Source organism: Scyliorhinus torazame, chromosome 21 (assembly GCF_047496885.1).
Source record: "Scyliorhinus torazame isolate Kashiwa2021f chromosome 21, sScyTor2.1, whole genome shotgun sequence".
Taxonomy (NCBI): domain Eukaryota; kingdom Metazoa; phylum Chordata; class Chondrichthyes; order Carcharhiniformes; family Scyliorhinidae; genus Scyliorhinus; species Scyliorhinus torazame.
In genome coordinates, this window is record NC_092727.1 from 63,393,874 (window position 1) to 63,417,267 (window position 23,394).

At 44.7% G+C, this 23,394-nt stretch overlaps 1 protein-coding gene across 1 annotated transcript in view; it reads right to left on the reverse strand.

Moving 5' to 3' along the window:
• Positions 1–18,600, reverse strand: part of LOC140398321 (Fc receptor-like protein 5) — a 293,198-nt gene extending 274,598 nt beyond the window's left edge. Inside the window, exon 1 of the mRNA XM_072486879.1 lies at positions 18,318–18,600. Coding sequence (XP_072342980.1) covers positions 18,318–18,534 — 217 coding nt within the window. The 5' untranslated portion in view covers positions 18,535–18,600. The remainder of the gene's footprint in view (positions 1–18,317) is intronic.
• Positions 18,601–23,394: the final 4,794 nt, after the last annotated feature.

Below are 23,394 nucleotides of genomic sequence, written 5' to 3' on the forward strand. Positions count from 1 at the left end.
AGATCCTGGATTGAAGATATTACTGGATTGAGGATTATCCTGGATTGAGTTTGATCCTGAATTGATGATGATGCTGGATTGAGAATGGGGAGATCCTGGATTGAGGATGATTCTGGATTGACGATTATTCTGGATTGAGGATGATCCTGCATTGTCAATGATCCTGTATTGAGGATGATGCTGGATTGGGGATGACTCTAGATTGAAGCTATTCTTGGTTTGATGATGAGGAATTGTTGGATTAAGGATTATGATGGTTTGAAGGTGGTCCTGGATTGCCAATTAGGCTGATGCTGTAAAGAGGATGATCCTGAATTGAGGATGATCCTGGATTGAGGGAGAGGATGATCCTTGTTTGAGGAAGATACTGGATTAGGTTTGATCCTAGTTTGAGTTTGTTGCTGGTTTGAGGTTGTTCTTGGTTTGAGGTTGATACTGGATTGAAGATGATCCTGGATTGAGCAGGATTCTTACATTGGGGATACGTAAAATTCTCAATTGGGGATATAGATGATTCTGTATTGAGGGTATGGATGATTTTGTATTGAGAATGATCATGGATTGGAGATGAAGATGATATTTGGTTGAGAATGAGGATGATCCTGGATTAAGGATGAGAATGATAATGGATATGGGATGAGGATGATTCACGATTGTTGATATTCCTGGATTAAGAATGAGGGGGATCCTGTATTGGATATTATCCTTGATTGAGGATGGAGCCGATCCTAGATAGGGATGAGAATGATTGGGGATGAGGATGATTCTTGATTGAATATTATGGACGGCACGGTGGCTAGCACAGCTCCAGGGACCCGGATCCAATTCCTGCCTCGGGCGACTGTCTGTGTGGAGTTTGCACTTTCTCCCCGTGTCTGCGTGGGCTTCCTCCGGGTGCTCCAGTTTGCTCTCAGTTCAAATTTGTGCAGGTTAGGTGGAATGGCAGTGCTAAATTACCCCTTAGTGTTCAAAAAGGTTAGGTGGGGTTATTGGGTTACAGGGACAGGGCGGAGACGTGGCCTTAAGCAAAGGAGCAACAGTGGCTATTCTTCAGTCCTCTAGGACCTCACCTGTAGCCAATGAGGATACAAAGATTTCTGTCAAGGTCCCAGCAATTTCCTCCCTTGCCTCCCTCCATATTCTGGGGTAGATCCCAGCAGGTGCATAGAATCATAGCATCCCTACAGTGCAGGAGGCCATTCTGCCCATCGGGTATACACCGACCCTCCGAAAGAGCACCTTAACCTCGGTCCACTCTCGTGCCATACTCTTAGAACTTCAGCCAACCTTTGGACACTAAGCAGCAATCCAACATGGCCAATCCATCTGACCTGCACATCTTTGGACTGCGGATGATTCTGCATTGTGGATGACCCTGTATTGGGATTGTCCCTAGGTTCAGAAGGAGGATGTTTTTTTCTTTGATGATGACCCTGAATTGAGGATGATTCTGGTTTGAAGATGAGGATGATATTAGACTGAGGCTGAGGATGATCCTGGATTGAGGAGTTTCTTGGATTGAGGATGATTTGGGATTGGGGCAGCACAATGGCACAGTGGTTAGCCTGCTCCCTCACAGCCCCAGGGGCCTGGGTTCGATTCCAACCTCGGGTGACTTAGTATGTGTGGAGTTTGCATATTCTTCCCGTGTCTGCGTGGGTTTCCTCTGAGTGCTCCAGTTACCTCCCACAGTCCACTAATGTGCAGATTAAGTGGATTGGCCATTCCAAAATGCCCCTTAGGGTGGGGTTACAGGAATAGGGTGGGGGATTGGGCCTAGGTAGTCTTTCAAAGGGTCAGTGCATTCTCGATGGGTCAAATGGCCTCCTTCTGCACTGCAGGGATTCTATGATTCTATGATTGGGGTTGATGGTGATCCTAGTTTGGGAATGTGGATGAGTCTTGATTTGGGATAAACATGATCCTAGTTTGATGATGCTACTCAATTGATACTAATCCTGAATTGAGAATAGTTCTGGATTGAGATTGATCCTGGATTCAGGTTGGGAATATACTAGATTGAGGATGAGTCTGGGTTGAGGATGATTCTGGATTGGGAATGATCCTTGATTGACTTTGGTCCTGGATTGGGAATAAAGATTATTGTGGATCAAGGAATGCGTGGATTGGGTATGATCCTAAATGAGGGAGAATTCTCGATTGTAGATCCGAATGATCCTAGGTTGCGGATGGTCGTGGATTGAGGATCAGTTTTGATTCGGGTTGAGGATGTTACTGGATTGGGGATCAGGATGATTCTCATTTGAGGATGATCCTAGATTGAGGGTGGGGATGATTCTGGATTGAAAATGACGATGATCCTGGATTGAGGATGATTCACGACTAAGGAGGATCTTTGATTGAGGATGAAGATGATACTGGGCTGTGGATGGGATGATTCTTATTTAAGGGTGATCCTGGATTGAGGATGATATGGGGTTGAGGATGAGAATGAGTCTGCACAGGGAATCAGAATGATCCTGGATTCAAGATGATCTTGGATTGAGGATAATTTTCAATTGAAGATTAAACTGTATTTGGGATAAGGATGATCCTGGTTTGGGGACGAGAATTATGCTGGATCGGGGATGATCTGTTGGAGAATTAAGATGCTACTGGACTGGAGTTGTGGATCATTCTGATTTGAGGATGATCCTGCATTGAGGGTAATCCTGGATTAATGTTGTTCCTGCATTGAGGATGGGAATCTCTTAGATTGAGGATTAATAATAATAATAATAATCTTTATTAGCAAATAGGCTTGCATTAACACTGCAATGACGTTACTGTGAAAATCCCCTAGTCGTCACACTCCGGCGCCTGTTCGGGTACACTGAGGGAGAATTCAGAATGTCCAATTTACTTAACAAGCATGTCTTTCGGGAATTGTGGGAGGAAACTGGACCACCTGCAGGAAACCCACGCAGACATGGGGAGAACATGCAGACTCCGCACAGACAGTGACCCAAGCCAGGAATTGAACCAGGGTCCCTGGTGCTGTGAATGATCCTGGATTGAGCTTGAGGATGCTCCTAGATTGAGGATGTTCCTGTATTGATGATGATCCTGGATTGAGAATTATCCTTCTAATGGGGTTGATCCTGGATTGAGGTTGATCCTGAATTGAGGATAATCATGGATTGAAATTTACCTGGAGTGAGGTTGATCGTGGACTGAGCTGGAGGATGATTCTGGATTTATAGTGAAGGTGATCTTGGTTTGAGGATAAAGATTATCCCGGATTGAGTACAAGTACAATCGTGCACTGGGGTTGAAGATGATATTGAATTCAGGATTAGAATGATTCAGGATTGAGGAATATTCTGCATAATTGTGTTCCTGGATCTATGATAGCCTGGAATGGGTTGATCCCGAATTGAGGTTGATGATCCTGGATTGAGGGTGGTTCTAGATTATAGGTCATGCTAAGTGGAGGGTGGAGATGATCATGAATACCGAATCATTTTCAATATTGTTTGATTCTGGATTGGGAATTTGAATGATCCTGACTTGAGGTTGATCCTGGATTGAAGATCAGGATGGTTCTGGATTGGGGAGGATGCTGGGGCGGGATTCTCCGATATCGGCGCGATGTCCGCCGACCGGCGCCAAAAACGGTGTGAATCAGTCCGGCATCGCGCCGCCCCAAAGGTGCGGAAGTCTCCGCATCTTGAGCGGCCGAGCCCTCACCTTGAGGGGCTAGGCCCGCGCCGGACTGATTTCCGCCCCGCCACCTGGCGGGAAAGGCCTTTGGTGCCCCGCCAGCTGGCGCAAAACTGACTTTACCGGCCGGCGCATGCGCGGGAGCGTCAGCGCAGTGGAGTCTCTTCCGCCTCCGCCATGGTGGAGACCATGGCGAAGGCGGAAGGAAAAGAGTGCCCCCACGGCACAGGCCCGCCCGCGGATCGGTGGGCTCCGATCGCGGGCCGGGCCACCGTGGGGGCACCCCCGGGGCCAGATCCTCAAACTACAGTAAGAAGTCTTACAACACCAGGTTAAAGTCCAACAGGTTTGTTTCGATGTCACTAGCGACTACGACTAAGTCAAACTACGACTACTAGTTCTGGACTCCCCCACCACCGGGAACATTCTTTCTGAATCTACCTTGTCTAATCCTGTTAGAATTTTATAAGTTTCTATGAGATTCCCCTTTACTCATATCAACTCCAAAGAATATAATCCTAACTGATTTAATCTCTCTTCATATGACAGTCCTGCCATCCCAGGAATCAGCCTGGTAAACCGTCGCTGCACTCCCCCCATAGCAAGAACATCCTTCCTCAAATTGGAAACTGCAAACACTAAAACTGCACGCATACTCCCAGTGTGGCATCACCAACGCCCTATAAAATTATAGTAAAACATCACTATTCCGGCACTAAATCCTTTTGCTATTAAGGTCATTTGCATTCTTTACTGCCTGCTGTACCTGCACACTTGCCTTCAGTGACTGATGCACGAGGACACCAAAGACTCGCTGAGTATCCACCTCTCTTAATATGCACCCATTCAAATAATAATCTGCCTTCCTATTTTTGCTACCAAAGCAGATAACCTCACATATATCCACATTATATTGCACCTGCCATGCATATGCTCACACACTCAGCCCGTCCAAGTCCTGCTGAAGCATCTCTGCATCCTCCTCACAGTTCACCCTCCCACCAAACTGCATCAGCTCCAAATTTGGAAATACGACATTTAATTCCCTCATTCAAATCATTAATACATAATATGAACAGTTGACATCCCAGCACAGATCCCTACGTTACCCAATTAGTCACTGCCTGCCAATCGGATTTATCCCAACTTTTTGCTTCCTATCTGCTAACCAGCTTTCTATCCATCTCAAGACACTACCCGCAATCCCATGCGCTTTAACTTCACATATTAATCTGTTCTGTGAAGTCTTGTCGAAAGCCTTCTGAAAATCAAAATAAACCACTGGGTCTCCAAGGTCAACTCTACCAGTTCCATCTTCAAAGAATTCCAGTAGATTCGTCAAGCATGATTTCCCTTTCATAAATCTATGCTGACCTTTCCCGATTTCCCACTGCTTTCCAAATGCTGTGCTATAAAATTCTTGATAATGGACTCCAGCAATTTCCCAACTCCCGATGTTAGGCTCACTGGTCTATAGTTCCCTGATTTCTCTCTCCCATTTTAAATTAGGTACCCTCAAATGTGTAGGAAACATTCTGGAGTCCAAAGAATATTGAAAAATGACCACAAGGGCTACTTCTTTAAGTACTCTGGGATGAAGATTATCAGGCCCTGGAGATTTATCCGCCTTCAATCCCACTAATTTCCCAAAATACATTTCTCCACTAATACGGATTTCCTTCAGCTTCTGTGTTTCTCAGAACTTCCGGGACATTATTCACGTCTTCCTTTGTGAAGACAGAAGCAAAGTACAGAAGCAAAATCATCCTGAATTAGGAATGAGGATGATCAATAATTGAGGATGATTGTGGATTGAGTTTGATCCTGGATTGGGGAGTAGACAATCCTCACTTTAAATTCATCCTTGATCGAGGATGAGCCTGGCTTTATAATAAGGATTATCCTGGTGTAGAGATTGTACTGGATTGAGCATGAGGACAATCCTGCATTAGTAATGAGGATGATTCTGAATTGGCGATGTGAATGACACAGGATTGCATGATTAGTCTGGGTTGAGGATGAACCTAGATGATGATTAATCTGGATTGATGATGAATGTCATTCTGGATTGCGGATGGGGGTGATCCTGGATTGAGGATGAGGATGATACTGGATGAAGGATGAGGCTGATTATGGATTGAGAATTATCCTGGATTGAGGATCATTCTGGATTGAGGATAATCCTGGATTGAACAAGATCCTGGATTGAATATGTGGTTGATCCTGGATTGAGGATAATGCTGAATTGAGGATAATCCTGGATTGGGGATGTGGCTGATCCTGGATTGAGGATGATGCTGAATTTTGGATGACTCTGGACTGCAGATAAAGAGGATTCTGAATTGTGGGTGATGGTGATACTGGATTGAGTATAATTGTGGAGTGAGGTGATCCTGGATTAAGATTGATCTCAGTTTGAGGATGAGGATGATTGTGAATTGAGGTAATTATTGACGGAGGTTGATCATGGTTTGGAGATTAGGATCATCCTGGATTGAGCATGATGGGGGATTGCAAATGGTCTTGTATTGAAGATGAAGATTGAGGATGTTGTTTGAATGAAGATGCGCCTGGATAGAGTATGAATCTGGAATGAGGATGATTCTGGTTTGAGGAAGATGCTGAATTATGTTTGCGCCTGTATTCAGGATCATTATGGTGGAGGATGGTCATGGAATTGGAATGAAGATGGTTCTGGATTAAGGATGATCCTGGAAAGAGGATGGATCTTGATTGAGGGTAAGGATGATTCTAGATTGAGGATGTGAATGATCTTGGAAAGAGAGTGATTCTGCATCGAGTATAATCATAGATTGGGTATGTGGATTATTCAGGATTGAGGATGACCCTGTAATGTGATGAGGATAATTTTGGATGGAGGATGAGAATTATCCTGGATGGAGGATTATCATGGATTGGGATGAGGATTGTTCTGGATTGAGGATGATCCTGGGAGAGGATCCTTGATTGAGGATGAGGATGATTCTAAATTGAAAATGAGCCTGGAATGAGAATATCTGCATTGAGGAAAATTCTGGCTTGGGGTGAGGATGACACAGGATTGGTTAGGATGATCCTGGATGGAGGATAATCCAGGATGACACTGTATTGGGGACAAGGATTATTGAGGATGAGGGTGATCTTGAATTGAGCATGATTCTGGATGGAGGCTGATTGAAGATGATCGAGGACTGACGATGATGCTGGATTGAGGGTGAGCCTGGATTGAGCATGAGGCAAGATTGAGGATGAGGATGATCCTGGATTAGGGATGATTGAAGATGAGGATAATACTGGATGAAGGACGAGGACGATCCTGTCTTGGGGATGATGATTAACCCGAGTTGCGGATTATACTGGATTGAGGTTGAGTAAAAACCTGGATTATGGGTGAGGATGATACTGAATGAAGGATTAGAGTGATCCAGGGTTGTAGAATTTATGGATTGAGGATGCTCCTGGATAGATGATGATCCTGGATTGAGGGTGATTCTGGTAATGGGGCTGATCCTGGATAGATGATGATCCTGGATTGAGGATGATCCTTGTAATGGGGCTGATCCTGGATAGATGATGATCCTGGATTGAGGATGATCCTGGTAATGGGGCTGATCCTGGATAGATGATGATCCTGGATTGAGGATGATCCTGGTAATGCGGCTGATCCATGACTGAGGAAGAATCTGGATTCAGGTTGCTCCTGGATTGACCATGGGGTTGGTCCTAAATCGAGGTTAGTCCTGGATTGAGGATTACCCTGGATTGAAGGTGACGATGATCCTGAATAGAGGATCATTCTTGGTTGAAGGGTGATTCTGGATTTGGAATTTGGATGATCCTGGATTGAGGATGATCCTGCATTATTGTTGACCCTGGATTGAGGACGAGGATGGTTCTGGATTGAGAATGATCCAAGATTGAGAATGATTCTGGATTGAAGATAATTCTGGATTAAGAATTAGGTGATTTCAGTTTGGTGATGACGATGCTTCTGGATTGGAAAAAATCCTGGATTGAGGATCAGGAGGAATTTGGATTGAGAATGATCCAGGATTGAGGATGAGGATCGTCCTGGATTGAGGATCAGGATGATACATTGTCATAGAATTTACAGTGCCATTCAGTCCCTGGAGACTGCACCAGCCCTTGGAAAGAGCACTCTTCCAAAACCCACAGCTCCATCCTATTCCCATCACCCAGTAACCCCACCCAACCTTTTTGGACACTAAGGGCAGTTTAGCATTGCCTGTCCACCTAACCTGCACATCTTTGGACTGCGGGAGGAAACCGGAGCACCCGGAGGAAACCCACGGAGACACGGGGAGAAAGTGCAAACTCCGCACAGTGACCCAAGCTGGAAATCGAACCTGGGACCCTGGAGATGTGAAGCAGCTGTGCTAACCACTGTGCTACCATGCCTCCCACGGTGAATTATTCTCGATTGAAAATGATGCAGGATTGAGGATGAGTATGATTCTGGATTAAGGATGATTCTGGATTAAGGATGATCCCGGATTGAAAATTATGATCTCTCTGGATTGCAGATGAAGAAGATCCTAGATTGAGGATCAGGATGATCCTGGATGAAGGACAAGGCTGATTCTGAATAGAGGATCGTCCTGAATTGTGGGTCAAGAATGAGAATTGAGGATGAAGGTGAACCTGGCTTAGGGATGGCGGTGACGCAGTGGTATTGTTACTGGTCTAGTAAACCAGAAACCCAGGGTAATGCTCTGGGGATCCAGGTTCGAATCCCGCCACTGCAGATGGTGAAATTTGAATTCAAGAAAAATCTGAAATTAAAAGTCAAATGATGACCATGAAACCATTGTCGATTGCCGTAAAAGCCCACCTGCCTCACTGATGAATTTTAGTGAAGAAAGTCTGTCATCCTTCCTGATCTGGCCTACATGTGACTCCAGACGCACAGCAATCTTAACTGCCCCCTCAAGGGCTATTAGATTTGGGCAATAAATGCTGGCACAGCCAACGATGCCCATGTCCCATGAACGAGTCAAAAAATGAATGAGGATGATTCTAGATTGTGTTTGATTCCGGATTAAAGAATAGGATGATCCTCGTTTAAATTTGATTCTGGATCGAGGATGATCCTGGCTTTATAATGAGGATTATCTTCATTTGAGGATTATACTGGATTGAGGATGATAACAATCCTGCATTAGTGATGAGGATGATTCTGAATTGGAGATGAGGATGATTCAGAATTCATAATTATTCTGGATTAAGGAACAGCCAGATTTAAGGATTAGTCTGGATTGCAGATGACTGTGATCCTAAATTATGGATAATGTCGGATTAGGGATTATTTTGAATTGAGGATGAGGATGATACTGGGCGAAGGAGGAGGTGATTCTGGATTGAGTGTTGTTAGGTAATTTGGATATTCTGAATTCTCAGACTGGCATGGTAGCACAGTGGTTAGCACTGATGCTTCACAGTGTCAGGGTCCCAGGTTCAATTCCAAGCTTGGGTCACTGTCTGTGTGGAGTCTGCACGTTCTCCCTGCGTCTGCGTGAGTTTCCTCCAGGTGCTCCAGTTTCCTCCCACAAGTCCCGAAAGACGTGCTGTTAGGTCATTTGGACATTCTGAATTCTCCCTCCATGTACAGGCGCTGGACTGTGGCGACTGGAGGCTTTTCCCAGTAACTTCATCGCAGTGTTAATGTAAGCCTACTTGTGACAATAAAGATTATATTTTAAAAAGTATGATCCTGGATTGAACATGATTCTGAATTGTTCAACATACTGTACTGCGGATAAGGATGATTCTGAATTGTGGATAAGGATGATATTGGATTGAGGATGATGATCAACCTGAGTTGAGATTATACTGGAGTGAGAATGAGTGTAATCCTGTACTGGTGGTGAGGTTGATCCAGAATTGTGGATTAATCTGGATTGAAAATGATTCTGGATTGAGGGGGAGTATAATTCTGGATTAAGGATGATTCTGGTTTGAGGATGATTCTGGATTGGGGGTGATCTGGAATTAAGGATGAATCTAGATTGAGAATAAGGATGATTCTGGATTGCAGATGAGGATGATCCTTGATTAGGGATGACATAGATTGAGGATGAGGATGATCGTGGATGAAGGATGTGGGTGATTCTGGATTGAGGATCATTCTGAATTGAGGAGCAGGATGCGGTCTCAATACAACGGCACCCAGACTTACTGGAGAGAGAGTCAACCCTTACAGTGGCCTTCTGTAGAGGTTAGTTCGATCTTTTTGGAGAGATTTTAGTTTTTGTACCAGTCTTCCATGCGAGACCTTGTCAATCATCTTACCGGTCCATATAAATTACACCCTTCCCTCATCAATTTTCTTTGTCACCTCTTCAAGAAACCCAATCAAGTTGGTGAGACATGACCTTCCCCATACAAAACCATGCTGCCTGTCATTAACTAGTCTATTTTCCTCCAAATGTGTACATATCCTGTCCCTCAGTATATTTTCCAAAAGCTTCCCCACCACTGATGTCAGGCTCATCGGCTTGTAATTTGCTGGATTGTTCCTGCTTCCTTTCTTAAACAAGAGAATGTAAAGCAGATGTAAAGTGAAACGTACAATTGGATAATAGTGATGAGGATAGTGAGAAAGAGCGTTGAAGTCGAAGGCTTGGTGGGAATCTATTTAAATATGTCCAAGCATTGCCAAGGTTTGATGAGAAGGAAGTGGAAGCCTTTTTCATTTCATTTGAGAAGGTAGCTAAAAAAATGAAATGGCCACAGGACATGTGGGTATTACTGATTCAAGCAAAGCCAGCAGGTAGAGCTAGTGAAGTGTTTGCATCACTACCGGAGGAGGTATCTGGGACGTATGAGGAGGTGAAAAAATCCATCTTAGGTGCATATGAACAAGTGCCTGAAGCTTACAGACAAAGGTTTAGAAATTTAAGGAAAGAATTTGGTCAAACATACATGGAGTTTGAAAGGCTCAAACAGAGTAATTTTGATAGGTGGATAAGGGTTTTGAAAATAGACGAAACGTATGAAGCTCTCAGAGAAATTATAATTTTGGAGGAGTTTAAAAATTCAATTCCTGACGTAGTGAGAACTCATGTGGAAGAGCAGAGGGTTAAAACTGTGAGATTAGCAGCACAAATGGCAGATGATTATGAATTAGTTCATAAATCAAAGCTTGGTTTCCGACATCAGTTTCAGCCTGTGCGGGATAGAAACTGGGGACATGAGAAATACTCAAGTGGTAAAGGTAAAGGTGATCTGATGGGAGATAATAAAGAGAGTGTACCTCAAATTTAAAAAGAAATCCAGGAGGGTGGAAGAGAAATGAAAAGTTTCAAATGTTTTCACTGTAATAAACTAGGCCATGTAAAGTCAGTGTTGGTGGTTGAAAAAAAGCACTGGGAAGGTTAATGGGGTAAAACAGGATAGGATAGTGGGGTTTGTTAAAGTGGTGAAGGAAAGCCCAAGTGAAGCGAAGGAGATGCAAAAGATTGTACAGCCTGATTAATAGGTGTTGATAAGAAGGTGCCAGATCTCTTTAAAGTATTTACTTTTGTGGGTAAAGTTTACTCATGTGTATTAGGAGGAGCAGGTAAAGAAGTCACAATTTTAAGAGATACAGGAGCTAGTCAATCTTTAATGGTAAGAGATGAGGAATTATGTAGTTTGGGAAGAATGTTGCCAGAAAAGGTGGAAATATGTGGAATTCAGGGTGAGAGGAGTAGCGTTCCATTATATAAGGTAAGGTTGGAAAGTCCAGTGAAGAGTGGTGAAGTGGTAGTAGGAGTAATAGAGAAACTATCTTGTCCAGGAATACATTTTATCTTGGGTAATGATACAGCTGGGTCGCAGGTGGGAGTGATGCCAACTGTGGTTGATAAGCCAGTGGAAAATCAGACAACTGAAGTGTTGATGGACGTATATCCTGGGATTCTTCCGGATTGTGTAGTAACAAGGTCGCAAAGTCACAGGTTAAGACAAGAGGAGAAAGAAAAGAGTGAAGAAGAAGTGGAAGTGCAATTATTACAACAATTTTTGATCAGATGGTTGAAAAAGAACAAGAACAGGTGGAGGATGAGGCGGATATTTTTAGTTCAGGAAAATTGGCGGAGATACAACAGAAAGATGTGGAAATAAAACAGATATATCAGAAAGCATACACAGAAGAGGAATCTGAGTGTATACCAGAGTGTTATTACCGTAAAAGTGATGTCTTGAAGAGAAAATGGAGACCTGTACATATGCAGGCGGATGAAAAGTGGGCAGAAGTTCATCAAGTAGTACTGCCGGTAGGGTATAGAAAAGGGGTGTTGCAAGTGGCACATGAGGGACCAGTGGGAGGTCAATTGGGGATAAGGAAAACTCAAGCTAAAATCCCAAAACATTTTTATTGGCCTGGGCTACATAAAGATGTAGTTAAATTTTGTCAATCATGTCACACATGTCAAGTGATAAGGAAACCTCAAGCAGTGATAAAACCAGCGCCCTTAATACCCATTCCAGCATTTGAGGAACCTTTTACAAGGGTCCTAATTGATTGTGTAGGACCGCTTCCTAAAACAAAAAGTGGGAATCAATATCTTTTGACTATAATGGATGTGTCTACTAGGTTTCCAGAGGCCATTCCAGTATGTAATATTACAGCTAAAAAAATTGTGGAGGAGTTACTTAAATTCTTTACTAGATATGGACTACCACAGCAATTCAATCGGATCAAGGATCAAATTTTACCTCAAAGTTATTCAAAGAAGTTATGAATAGTTTAGGAATAAAACAATTTAAATCAACTGCATACCATCCAGAATCGCAGGGAGCGTTAGAAAGGTGGCATCGGACATTAAATACAACGTTGAGGGCTTGTTGTCAAGATTATCCAGAGGCTTGGGATAAAGGAATTCCAATCGTACTGTTTGCAATTAGGGATGCACCCGATGAGTCAACCAAATTTAGTCCTTTTGAACTAAGTTTTGGTCATGAGGTAAGAGGACCACTTAAATTGATTAAAGAAAAATTGGTGGGTGAGAAATTGGAAGTTACATTATTGGATTACGTGTCAAATTTTAGGTAACGGTTAAATAGAGCAGGTGAATTGGCTAGACAACATTTGAAAGTTGCACAAAATGTGTTGAAACGGGTAGCGGACAAGAACTCCAAAGTGCATAGTTTTTCCAGTGGAGATGAAGTTTTAGTGATGTTACCAGTGGTAGGTGAATCTTTAAAAGCTAGGTTTTGTGGACCATATCAGATTGAAAGGAAATTAAGTGAGGTGAATTATGTGATTAAAAACACCAGATGGAAGGAAGACTCACCGAGTGTGTCATGTGAATATCCTTAGAAGATACTTTGAAAGGGAAGGAGAGAAAAAGGAGGAGGTTTTAATGATTCTAACTCAAAGTGACGAACCAAATCCAGATGACTGTGAATTTGACATACCTCAAATTGTTGAGTTATCTTCCAGAGGAAAAACAAACTGACCTGAAAGAGTTATTGATATCACATGGGAAAATTTGTAGAGACAAATTGGGAAGTACTAAAATGGCTATACATGATGCAGATGTGGGAAATGCTGTTCCAATCAAACAACCTCCATACAGACTTAACCCTTTAAAATTGGCACAGGTTAACAAAGAGAGTGAGAGTATGCTTAAAAATTGCATAATTGAAGTGGAGCTCACCCATAGGGATGGTACCTAAACCAGACGGTACCCAACGGTTGTGTGTGGACTATAGAAAGGTTAATGCAGTTACAAAAACGGACTCTTATCCTATCCCACATTTGGAGGATTGCATTGAGAAAGTGGGACAATCCGCTTTTATTTCCAAATTGGATTTAATTAAAGGTTACTGGCAGGAACCTTTATCCGAAAGGGCGAAGGAGATTTCAGCTTTTGTGACTCCAGATGGCATATACCAATTCAAAGTTATGCCATTTGGCATGAAAATCGCCCCAGCCACATTTAAACAGTTAACTAATACAGTCGTTTCAGGATTACCCAATTGTGTGGTCCACATCGACGATCTGATAATTTTCAGCCCAACTTGGACAGAACATTTAAAACATCTGATGGAGTTATTCAATCGACTTCAGGAGGCGGGTTTGGTGATAAACCTAGTCAAAAGTGAATTTGGAAAAGCCCAAATTACTTTCCTTGAGGAGTTTTCAATACCCTCATGACAAAGGGAAATAATGCGATTTCTTGGCATGAGTGGATTTGATCGAACATTTGTGCAAAAGATTTGAAGCGTGGTGGCTCCACTGATGGACTTGCTGATGAAACGTCAAAAATTTCAACGGACAGCGGACTTTCAACAGGCAGCTCAACTGCAAGATATGGAGACAATGCCCAGCATTGCAGGTGAGGTGGAGCTGACAGAGCCACCACAGCAAGGGTGCGAGGAGCTGCAGGTAATTGCTGAAGCTGAAGATTTCAGCAGACCGCCACAGCCTATCATGTCAGCACGACATGTTAAAGCGGTAGCAACGCAGACAGACCCGTCCATTGTGCCGGCCAGCAGCAGTAAATCAAGTGCTCCGAAAGCTAATAGAAAAAGAGAAGGGCACTGGCATGTATCCTCACAAAGTACTTTTAAAGAAGACATCGAAGAGGAAGAGATGGAGAGTCAGTAATGATGCCAAGAAAATAGGCATCAGCAGTGTGGCTGAAACCAGAGTTCAGCCAGACGGCAGAGGCATCTCCAGTGATGCTCCAGCACGCCAAGAAGAGGTGAAACCGCGCAGTTCCATTCACTATGCCGACACTGGAAACCGAGGGTCTCCTGTATGTTGATGAGGCCGCAGATGGGAGCGTGGTCACACCGCCCAGAGATAATGACATGATTAAACCTCTACACACACATTGACTCACAACGACGACCAGTGCCATGCCAGAAGCTTTGACAAAAAAGACAACCAAGAGATAAAGTGGAACACTTCAGTGTCCAGAGGGGGCATGGTAGCACAGTGGTTAGAACAGGTGCTTCACAGTTCCAGGGTCCCAGGTTCGAGTCCCGGCTTGGGTCACTGCCTGTGCGGAGTCTGCAAGGGTTTCCTCCGGGTGCTCAGGTTTCCTCCCACAGTCCAAAGATGTGCAGGTTAGGTGGATTCGCCATGATTAATTGCCCTTAGGTTAGGTGGGGTTACTGGTTTACGGGGATAGGCTTGAGTGGGGTGCTCTTTCCAAGAGCTGGTGCAGACTCCATGGGCCCAATGTCCTCCTTCTCCATTCTGTGATCATGAAAAGGCAGGGAGGACTACTACCGCATCCCACCAGCCAACCAGAATCGAAAGCACTTGCAGGTAGCAAGCAACAACGTGCCAAAAAACAAAAGCGAAAGTGACTGGTAACGCAAATATGGCAGTCTTGGACACAGGCCCTTCAAAGATACAGGGCAAAGCGTAAGAAAAGCAAGAAGCCGGCAAGCAAGCCAGGTTCTGCGCAAGCGGGCACCAACTTGAAACAATGACGTCTGCACAGAATGCAAATGGACACTTTGTGTAAAACGTGCTCACTGTACCAGCTACATGCCATACCTGTATAAAACATGTGTAATGTTGCCTGTCAAAATAATTTTACATTAATGTTTTGTGAGGAAGGGGGATGTGGTGATATGCCTATGGGCAATATAATAGTTGCATGGTGTGACCTCCAACCAGCAGGTGACAATACAGGCACCCATGCAGTCTCCAGACCAAGGTCATGTGACCGGGACCCGGATATAAAGGAAGACACACCTGGCCATCTTCAGAAGAAGATTGTGAGGGTCATAAGATGTAGCAAGACTCCATGATAACGTGCTCTGTATCAGATTGCCAACTCAAAACCTACTTTCACTCTACACTTCAAGGGCTTTGTCAGTTTTTAGACGCCTAGACCGTTTTCCTTTTGATTAAGCTTACAATTTCCCTTTGTCACTCATGGTTTCTGAATCCTGCAATTTCTATCCTTAATTTTTGCAGGGACGTGCCTGTCCTGCACTTCAATCAACTGGCCTTTAAAATCTCCCACATGTCAGATGTGGATTTGGCCTCAAGTAGCCGCTCCCAATCCACATTCCCCAGTTCCCGTCTAATTTGGATGTATTTGGCCCTCGCCCAATTAAGCACCCTCACCCGTGGGTCACTCTTGTCCTTTTCCATGACTATTCAAAATCTTATGGAATTATGGTCGCTCAGCCCAAAATAGAACACAGAACATAGAACGATACAGCGCAGTACAGGCCCTTCGGCCCACGATGTTGCACCGAAACAAAAGCCATCTAACCTACACTATGCCATTATCATCCATATGTTTATCCAATAAACTTTTAAATGCCCTCAATGTTGGCGAGTTCACTACTATTGCAGGTAGGGTATTCCACGGCCTCACTACTCTTTGCGTAAAGAACCTACCTCTGACCTATATCTATTACCACTCAGTTTAAAGCTATGTCCCCTCGTGCCAGCCATTTCCATCCGCGGGAGAAGGCTCTCACTGTCCACCCTATCTAACCCCCTGATCATTTTGTATGCCTCTATTAAGTCTCCTCTTAACCTTCTTCTCTCCAATGAAAACAACCTCAAGTCCTTTCCTCATACGATTTTCCCTCCATACCAGGCAACATCCTGGTAAATCTCCTCTGCACCCGCTCCAAAGCCTCCACGTCCTTCCTATAATGCGGTGACCAGAACTGTACGCAATAAAAATGTCTCCCACTGAAACATCAGTCACCCGTCCTGGCTCATTCTCTAATACCAAGTCTAGCATGGCCCCCTCCCTGGTCGGATTGTCAACATACTGTGTGAAAAAGCCCTCCTGCACACATCTAACACATTGCTCTCCATCCGAGCCCCTGGCTGTAAGGCATTCCCAGTAAATATGGGGGAAGTTGGAATCGCCCATCCCAACTACCCTGCTTTTTTCACACCTTTTCTGTATCTGACTACACAACTGCTCCTCTGTCTCCTGTAGGCTGTTGGGAGGTCTATAATATACTCTCAACATTGTGATTCCAACCTTCTTATTCCTCAGTTCCACCCATAATGCCTTACTACACGATCCCTCCAATGTGTCCTCCCGCAACACAGGTGTCATCGGCTCCATAATCAGTCATGCAACTCCCCCACCTCTTTTGTTTACACTTCTGTCCCATCTAAAACAACGCTATCCCAGAATGTTAAGCTGCCTGTCCTTTCCCTCCTTTAACCATGTCCCCGTAATTGCAATTACATCATATTTCCATGCCGTAATCAAGGCTCTCTGTTCATCTGTTTGATCTATTATACTTCTTGCATTGAAGCAAACACACTCCAGACTTACAGTTCCGCTGAGCCCTGAGGCTTCCATCTGCCTGCTCTTACTCTGCACTATGTTCATCTCAGTCTCACTTTTTTCCCCAGTTTCTACTTACTCGCCTGCTGTTCTGGTTCCCACTCCCCTGCCACACTACTTTAAACCCTCCCGAACAGCACTAGCAAACCTCCCATCCAGGATATTAGTGCCCCCCAGTTCAGGTGCCACACATCCTTCTTGTACAGTTACCACCTTCCCTAGAAGACATCCCAGTGATCCATATATCTGAAGCCCTCCCTCCTACACCAGCTCTTTAGACACATGTTTAACTATACTACCTCTCTGTTCTAAGCCTCACTAGCATGAGGCACAGAGTAGGGGCAGCACGATAGCACAGTGGTTAGCACAGTTGCTTCACAGCTCCAAGGTTTCAGGTTCAATTCCCGGCTTGGGTCACTGTCTGTGAGGAGTTTGCACGTTCTCCCCGTGTCGCGTGGGTGCTCCGGTTTCCTCCCACAGTCCAAAGATGTGCAGGTTTGGTGGGGTTGCTGGATTACGGGGATAGGGTGGAGTGCACTTTCCAGGGGCCGGTGCACATTCGATGGGCTGAATGGCCTCCTTCTGCACTGAATATTCTATGATTCTAATCCAGAGATTACTATCCTAGAGGTCCTGCATTTTAGCTCCTGACCTAACTCCTTGAATTGTCTTTGCAGGACCTTTTCCCTCTTCCGACCTATGTCATTAGTACCAATGTGGACAATGGCATCTGTCTGTTTACCCTCCTATTTTAGGTTAGGATGCCCTGCAGCTGTTTAGAGACATCCAGGACAATGGCACCAGGGAGGCAACACACTATTCTAGAGTCCTGTTTGGGGTCACAGAAACGCCTGCCAGTGCCCCTGACTATTGCGTCTCCTACTACTATCACTAGCTTGGACTTAGCACGACCCTGCTCTACAGCAGAACCAGATGTGGTGCCACAGACCTGGCTGCTGCTGGTATGTTCCCCTGAGAGGCTATCTCCCCCCCCCCCCCCCCCCCCAACAGTATCCAAAACGGTATACCTGTTTGAAAGGGGAATAGCCACACGAGGCTCCTACTTTACCTGCCCGCCTCTCTGGCGGTCACCCTGTCTGAACCTCTGGTGTGACCACCTACCTGAAGTGAGTGTCTATCACACCCACTTCCCCCTGTGCGCTTCGTAATGAGTCCAGCTGCTGCTCCAACTGAACTACGCGGTCTGTGGGGAGATGCAACTGGTCGCACTCCCCGCAGACCTAGTCGTCAGGTATGCTAGAAAGCTCCCTGATCTCTCACATTTGGCAGGAGGAGTATATCACTGCCCTAACTGCCATCTCTAACCTTGTACACTGAAGAAAGATATAAGAATCTTACCTTGCTTGTCCTCCTCACAGTGCCTTTTTTTTTGGTTAGAGGAGGAGGGAGGGAGGAAAACACTAATGTCGTGTTTCAGACTTAACCGCTCCTTGACACCAGTTCTTCGGCTACCCACAGTGGCTACCCACAGTACAGCTGAGGTGACAGTGTTGACATCTCCCAGAATCCTCTTTTGCCACCTCTGCTGGATGATGATCTTCCTCCTGTTTGTCATTGGAGGGGTTCTTCAGCTAGCCACAGTGCAGTCGTGGTGACGGAGTTGACTTCTCCCAGAATCCTCTTCTTCCGCCTCTGCTTCGCAAAGAAAAGCTAGTTGGTTGGTGCATTAGAAAAAGAGGTACCAGTTACAGCTAGGAAGGTGGAAGTAGAGTCATAGACGTTTACAGCATGAAAACAGGCCCTTCGGCCCAACTTGTCCATGCCGCCCAGTTTTTACCACTAAGCTAGTCCCAATTGCTCGCATTTGGCCCATATTCCTCCATATCCTTTTTTCCCATATAATTGTCTAAATGCTTTCAAGACAAAATTGTACCTGCCTCTACTGCTGCCTCTGGCAGCTCGTTCTAGAAACACACCACCCTCTGTGTCAAACAAATTCCCCTCTGGACCTTTTTGTATCTCTCACCTCTCACCTTAATCCTGTGCCCTCTAGTTCTAGACTCCCCAACCTTTGGGAAAAGATGTTGACTATCTACCTTATCTATGCCTCTTATTATTTTATAGACCTCTGTAACATCACCCCTAAGCCTCCTACGCTCCAGGGAACAATGTCCCAATCTATCCAGCCTCTCGTTATAACTCAAACAATCAAGTCCCGGGAGCATCCTAGTAAATCTTTTCTGCACTCTTTCTAGTTTAATAATATCCTTTCTATAATAGGGTGACCAGAATTGTACACAGTATTTCAAGTGTGGCCTTGCACAAGTTCAGCAAGACGTCCCAACTCCTGTACTCAATGTTCTGACCAATGAAACCAAGCATGCCGAATGCCTTCTTCACCACCCTGTCCACCTGCGACTCCACCTTCAAGGAGCTATGAGCCTGTACTCCTAGATCTCTTTGTTCTATAACTATCCCAAACACCTCACCATTAACTGAGTAGGTCCTGCCCCGATTCGATCGACCAAAGTGCATCATCTCACATTTATCTAAATTACACTCCATCTGCCATTCATCAGCCCACTGGTCCAATTGATCAGGATCCCACTGCAATCCTAGGTAACCTCCTTCATTGTCCACTATGCCATCAATCTTGGTGTCATCTGCAAACTTACCAACCATGCCTCCTAAATTCTCATCCAATTCATTAATATAAATAACAAATAACAGTGGACCCAGCACCGATCCCTGAGGCACACCACTGGTCACAGGCCTCCAGTTTGAAAAACAACCCTCTACAACTACCTTGATGTCTTCGGTCATCAAGCCAATTTTGTATCCAATTGGCTACCTCACGCTGGATCCCCTGAGATTTAACCTATACAACAACCTACCATGTGGTACCTTGTCAAAGGCCTTGCTAAAGTCCATGTAGACAACATTGACTGCACTGCCCTCATCTACCTTCTTGGTCACCCCCTCAAAAAACGCAATCAAATTCGTGGGACATAATTTTCCATTCATAAAGCCATGCTGACTGGCCCTAATCAGTCGTTGCCTCTCTAAATGCCTGTATATCCTGTTTCTCAGAACACCTTCTAACAACTTACCCACCACAGACGTTAGGCTCACCGGTCTATAGTTTCCAGGCTGTTCCCTGCAGCCCTTCAAAAACAACATTTCCACCCTCCAATCTTCAGGCCCCTCACCCGTGGCTGTCAACAATTCAAATATCTCTGCTAGGGGAACCGTAATTTCCTCCCCAACCTCCCAAAACGTCCGGGGATACATCAGGTCCTGGGGACTTATCTGCGTTGATGCGCTTTAAGACTTCCAGTACCTCCTTCTCCGTAATATGTACACTCCTCAAATGAAGAGATTGCCTAACATTTAAATTTGAAAGAGATACTCGGAAAACAGGAGAACCCAGAAAGTAGTGTGGCATCAAGGACATTTTCCATTGGGGCAATTGAGCTGGAGAGCATGCGGTTGCAGTTCCAGCATGAAAGGGAGATGCAGAAATGCAGCAAAAACAAAACAAAATTAAACTGAGGAAAAAAGACAGGGCAATAGAAATAATATGGAAATGAGGAGGTTGGAATTAGAGGGAAAAAAGAAAAAAAAGAGAGGAAATGGAAAGAGAGAGAAAGAGAGATAGCGGAAAAAGAAAAAAGAGAGGAAAAAGAAAGCAAGAGAGAGGAAAAGGAAAAAGTGAGAGCCTTCCAGCTTAAGGCACTGGAAATGAGCAGGGAGCTGCCAGAAAGGAAGTGGGAGCATAATCTCAGACCGGAATCCAGTGGCGATATGTTTAAATTTATACAGGCTGTCCCAAAATTTGAAGAGAAGGCGATAGAAAGTTATTCTTAAGGCTTTCGAAAAAGTAGCAATGCAAATGGTATGGCCAAGAGCAAAGTGAACATTAAAGTACAACTGGAGTGTGGTCTAGTGTCTGGTCTAGTAGTTGTCAGGCTGGGTACAGGACATTCTGGAGGGGGAAGGGTAAACAGCCAGTGGTCGTGGTACACATCGGTACAAACGACATAGGTAAAAAAAGGGATGAGGTCCTAAAAGCTGAATACAGGGAGCTAGGAAGGAAGTTAAGAGATCGGACCTCGAAGGTCATGATCTCAGGATTACTACCAGTGCCACGTGCTAGTCAGAGTAGAAATGACAGGACATATAGGATGAATATGTGGCTTAAGAGATGGTGTCAGGTGGAGGGTTTCAGATTCCTGGGACATTGGGACCGGTTCTGGGGGAGGTGGGACCTGTACAAACTAGACAGGTTACATCTGGGCAGGACTGGAACTGATGTCCTAGAGGGGCTATTTGCGAGAGCAGTTGGCGAGAGTTTAAACTAATATGCCAGGGGATGGGAACCAATGCAAGGAGTCAGAGAGAGAGGGAGCAGGGACAAAAACAAAAAGGTAGAAAAGGGAATAAGAAAAGTGATAGGTGGAGAAACCAAGGGCAAAATTCAAACAGGGCAAAAGAGAAAAATATTGGGAGCAAGACAAACAATGTGACAAAGACAAACTTAAAGGCTCTGTGCCTTAATGCCCGGAGCATTTTGCAATAAAGTGGATGAACTAACTGCTTTCTTTTTCCTCTCTTTTTTCTTTTTCCGCTGGAGGTGTTCACCTTGGGTAGGGTGCTCTTTCCAAGAGCCGGTGCAGACTCGATGGGCCGAATGGCCTCCTTCTGCACTGTAAATTCTATGATGGTAATCTATGATAATTTCCTCTTTAACCAGCAGTGCCATGCCACCACCTTTTCTTTTATGCCTGTCCTTCCTAAATGCTGAAAAGCCTGGGACATTCAGTTCCTATTCCTGGCCACCCTGCAGCCATGTCTCCGTAATCCCAATTATATCGTACCCATTTATCTATCTGCGCGAGTCTGCACCGGCTCTTGGAAAGAGCACCCTACCCAAGGTGAACACCTCCACCCTATCCCCACAACCCAGCAACCCCACCCAACACGAAGGGCAATTTTGGACACTAAGGGCAATTTATCACGGCCAATCCACCCAACCTGCACATCTTTGGACTGTGGGAGGAAACCGGAGCACCCGGAGGAAACCAATGCACATATGGGGAGGTTGTGCAGACTCCGCACAGACAGTGACCCAAGCTGGAATCGAACCTGGGACCCTGGAGCTGTGAAGCAATTGTGCTATCCACAATGCTACCGTGCTGCCCACAGTAGTGAGAAAGGATATTAGCTCTGACAATGTGGAATCTGTATGGGTAGAGTTGAGAAATACCAAAGGGCAAAAGACATAGTTGGGTGCCATATATAGACCTCTAAACTACAGTGGTGAGGTTGGGAATGGCATTAAACACAAAATTCGAGATGCACGTAATAAGGGAATATCGGTGATCATGGGTGATGTTAAATCTTCACAAATATTGGGCAAATCCAATTAGCCACAATGCCGTAGATTAGGAATTCCTGGAGAGTATCCTGGTTTTCTTGACCAATATGTGGAGGAACCAACCATAGAGCAGGTCATCTTAAGACTGGGTACTGTTGTCATGTGAGAGTACCTTTAAGAAATGGATGTTTAAGCAATGTACCTTTAAGAAATGGAGCTGATCATATTACTGAAGTGATGTCAGAGGGTGGGGGGAGCTGAGCTCACTTCTGCTTTTTTGAGTTTCAGTTTGAGAAGTCAGCTGGGAGTGTCTGTGTGTTTTGCTGTGAGCTGCAGGAAGAAACACAGAGCTGGTCTGCTGGTTTCTGAAACCCAAAGACTATAAATATATTGAATGTGACCGAATGTCTGCTACTGAAGGTTTGAAGTCTTTAGTGTTGTAGACTTTTGGGGTTATCTTTGAAGGAATGGGTGTTAAGATATTCAATGTTTGTTTTTAAAAGGTTAACTTGGGCTCATAGAAACAACATTGTTTCGTTTTAAAAACCATTTGTCCATTCCTGCTGTATCACACCTGGATAGTACGTCGTGAGACACTTTGGGGTTCTGTAAACCCGGACCCATAACACTGTGTTATGAGAAGGTAATCATTGCCAATCTGGCTGTACGAGACCCCTTGGGGATCAGCGACCATCACATGATAGAATTTTGTATGAAGATGGAGAGGGAAATATTTGATTCGGAGACTGGGGTGCTGACTATTAATAAAGTAAAAATACCGGGCAGTACGGTAGCACAAGTGAATGGTACAAAGAACAAAGAAAAGTGCAGCACAGGAACAGGCTCTTCGGCCCTCCAAGCCTGTGCCGACCATGCTGCCCGTCTAAACTAAAATCTTCTACACTTCCGGGGTCCGTATCATAGATCATAGAATCATAGAATTTACAGTGCAGAAGGAGGCCATTCGGCCCATCAAGTCTGCACCGGCTCTTGGAAAGAGCACCCTACCCAAGCCCATACCTCCACCCCATCCCCATAACCCAGTAACCCCACCCAACACAAAGTGCAATTTTGAACACTAAGGGCAATTTAGCATGA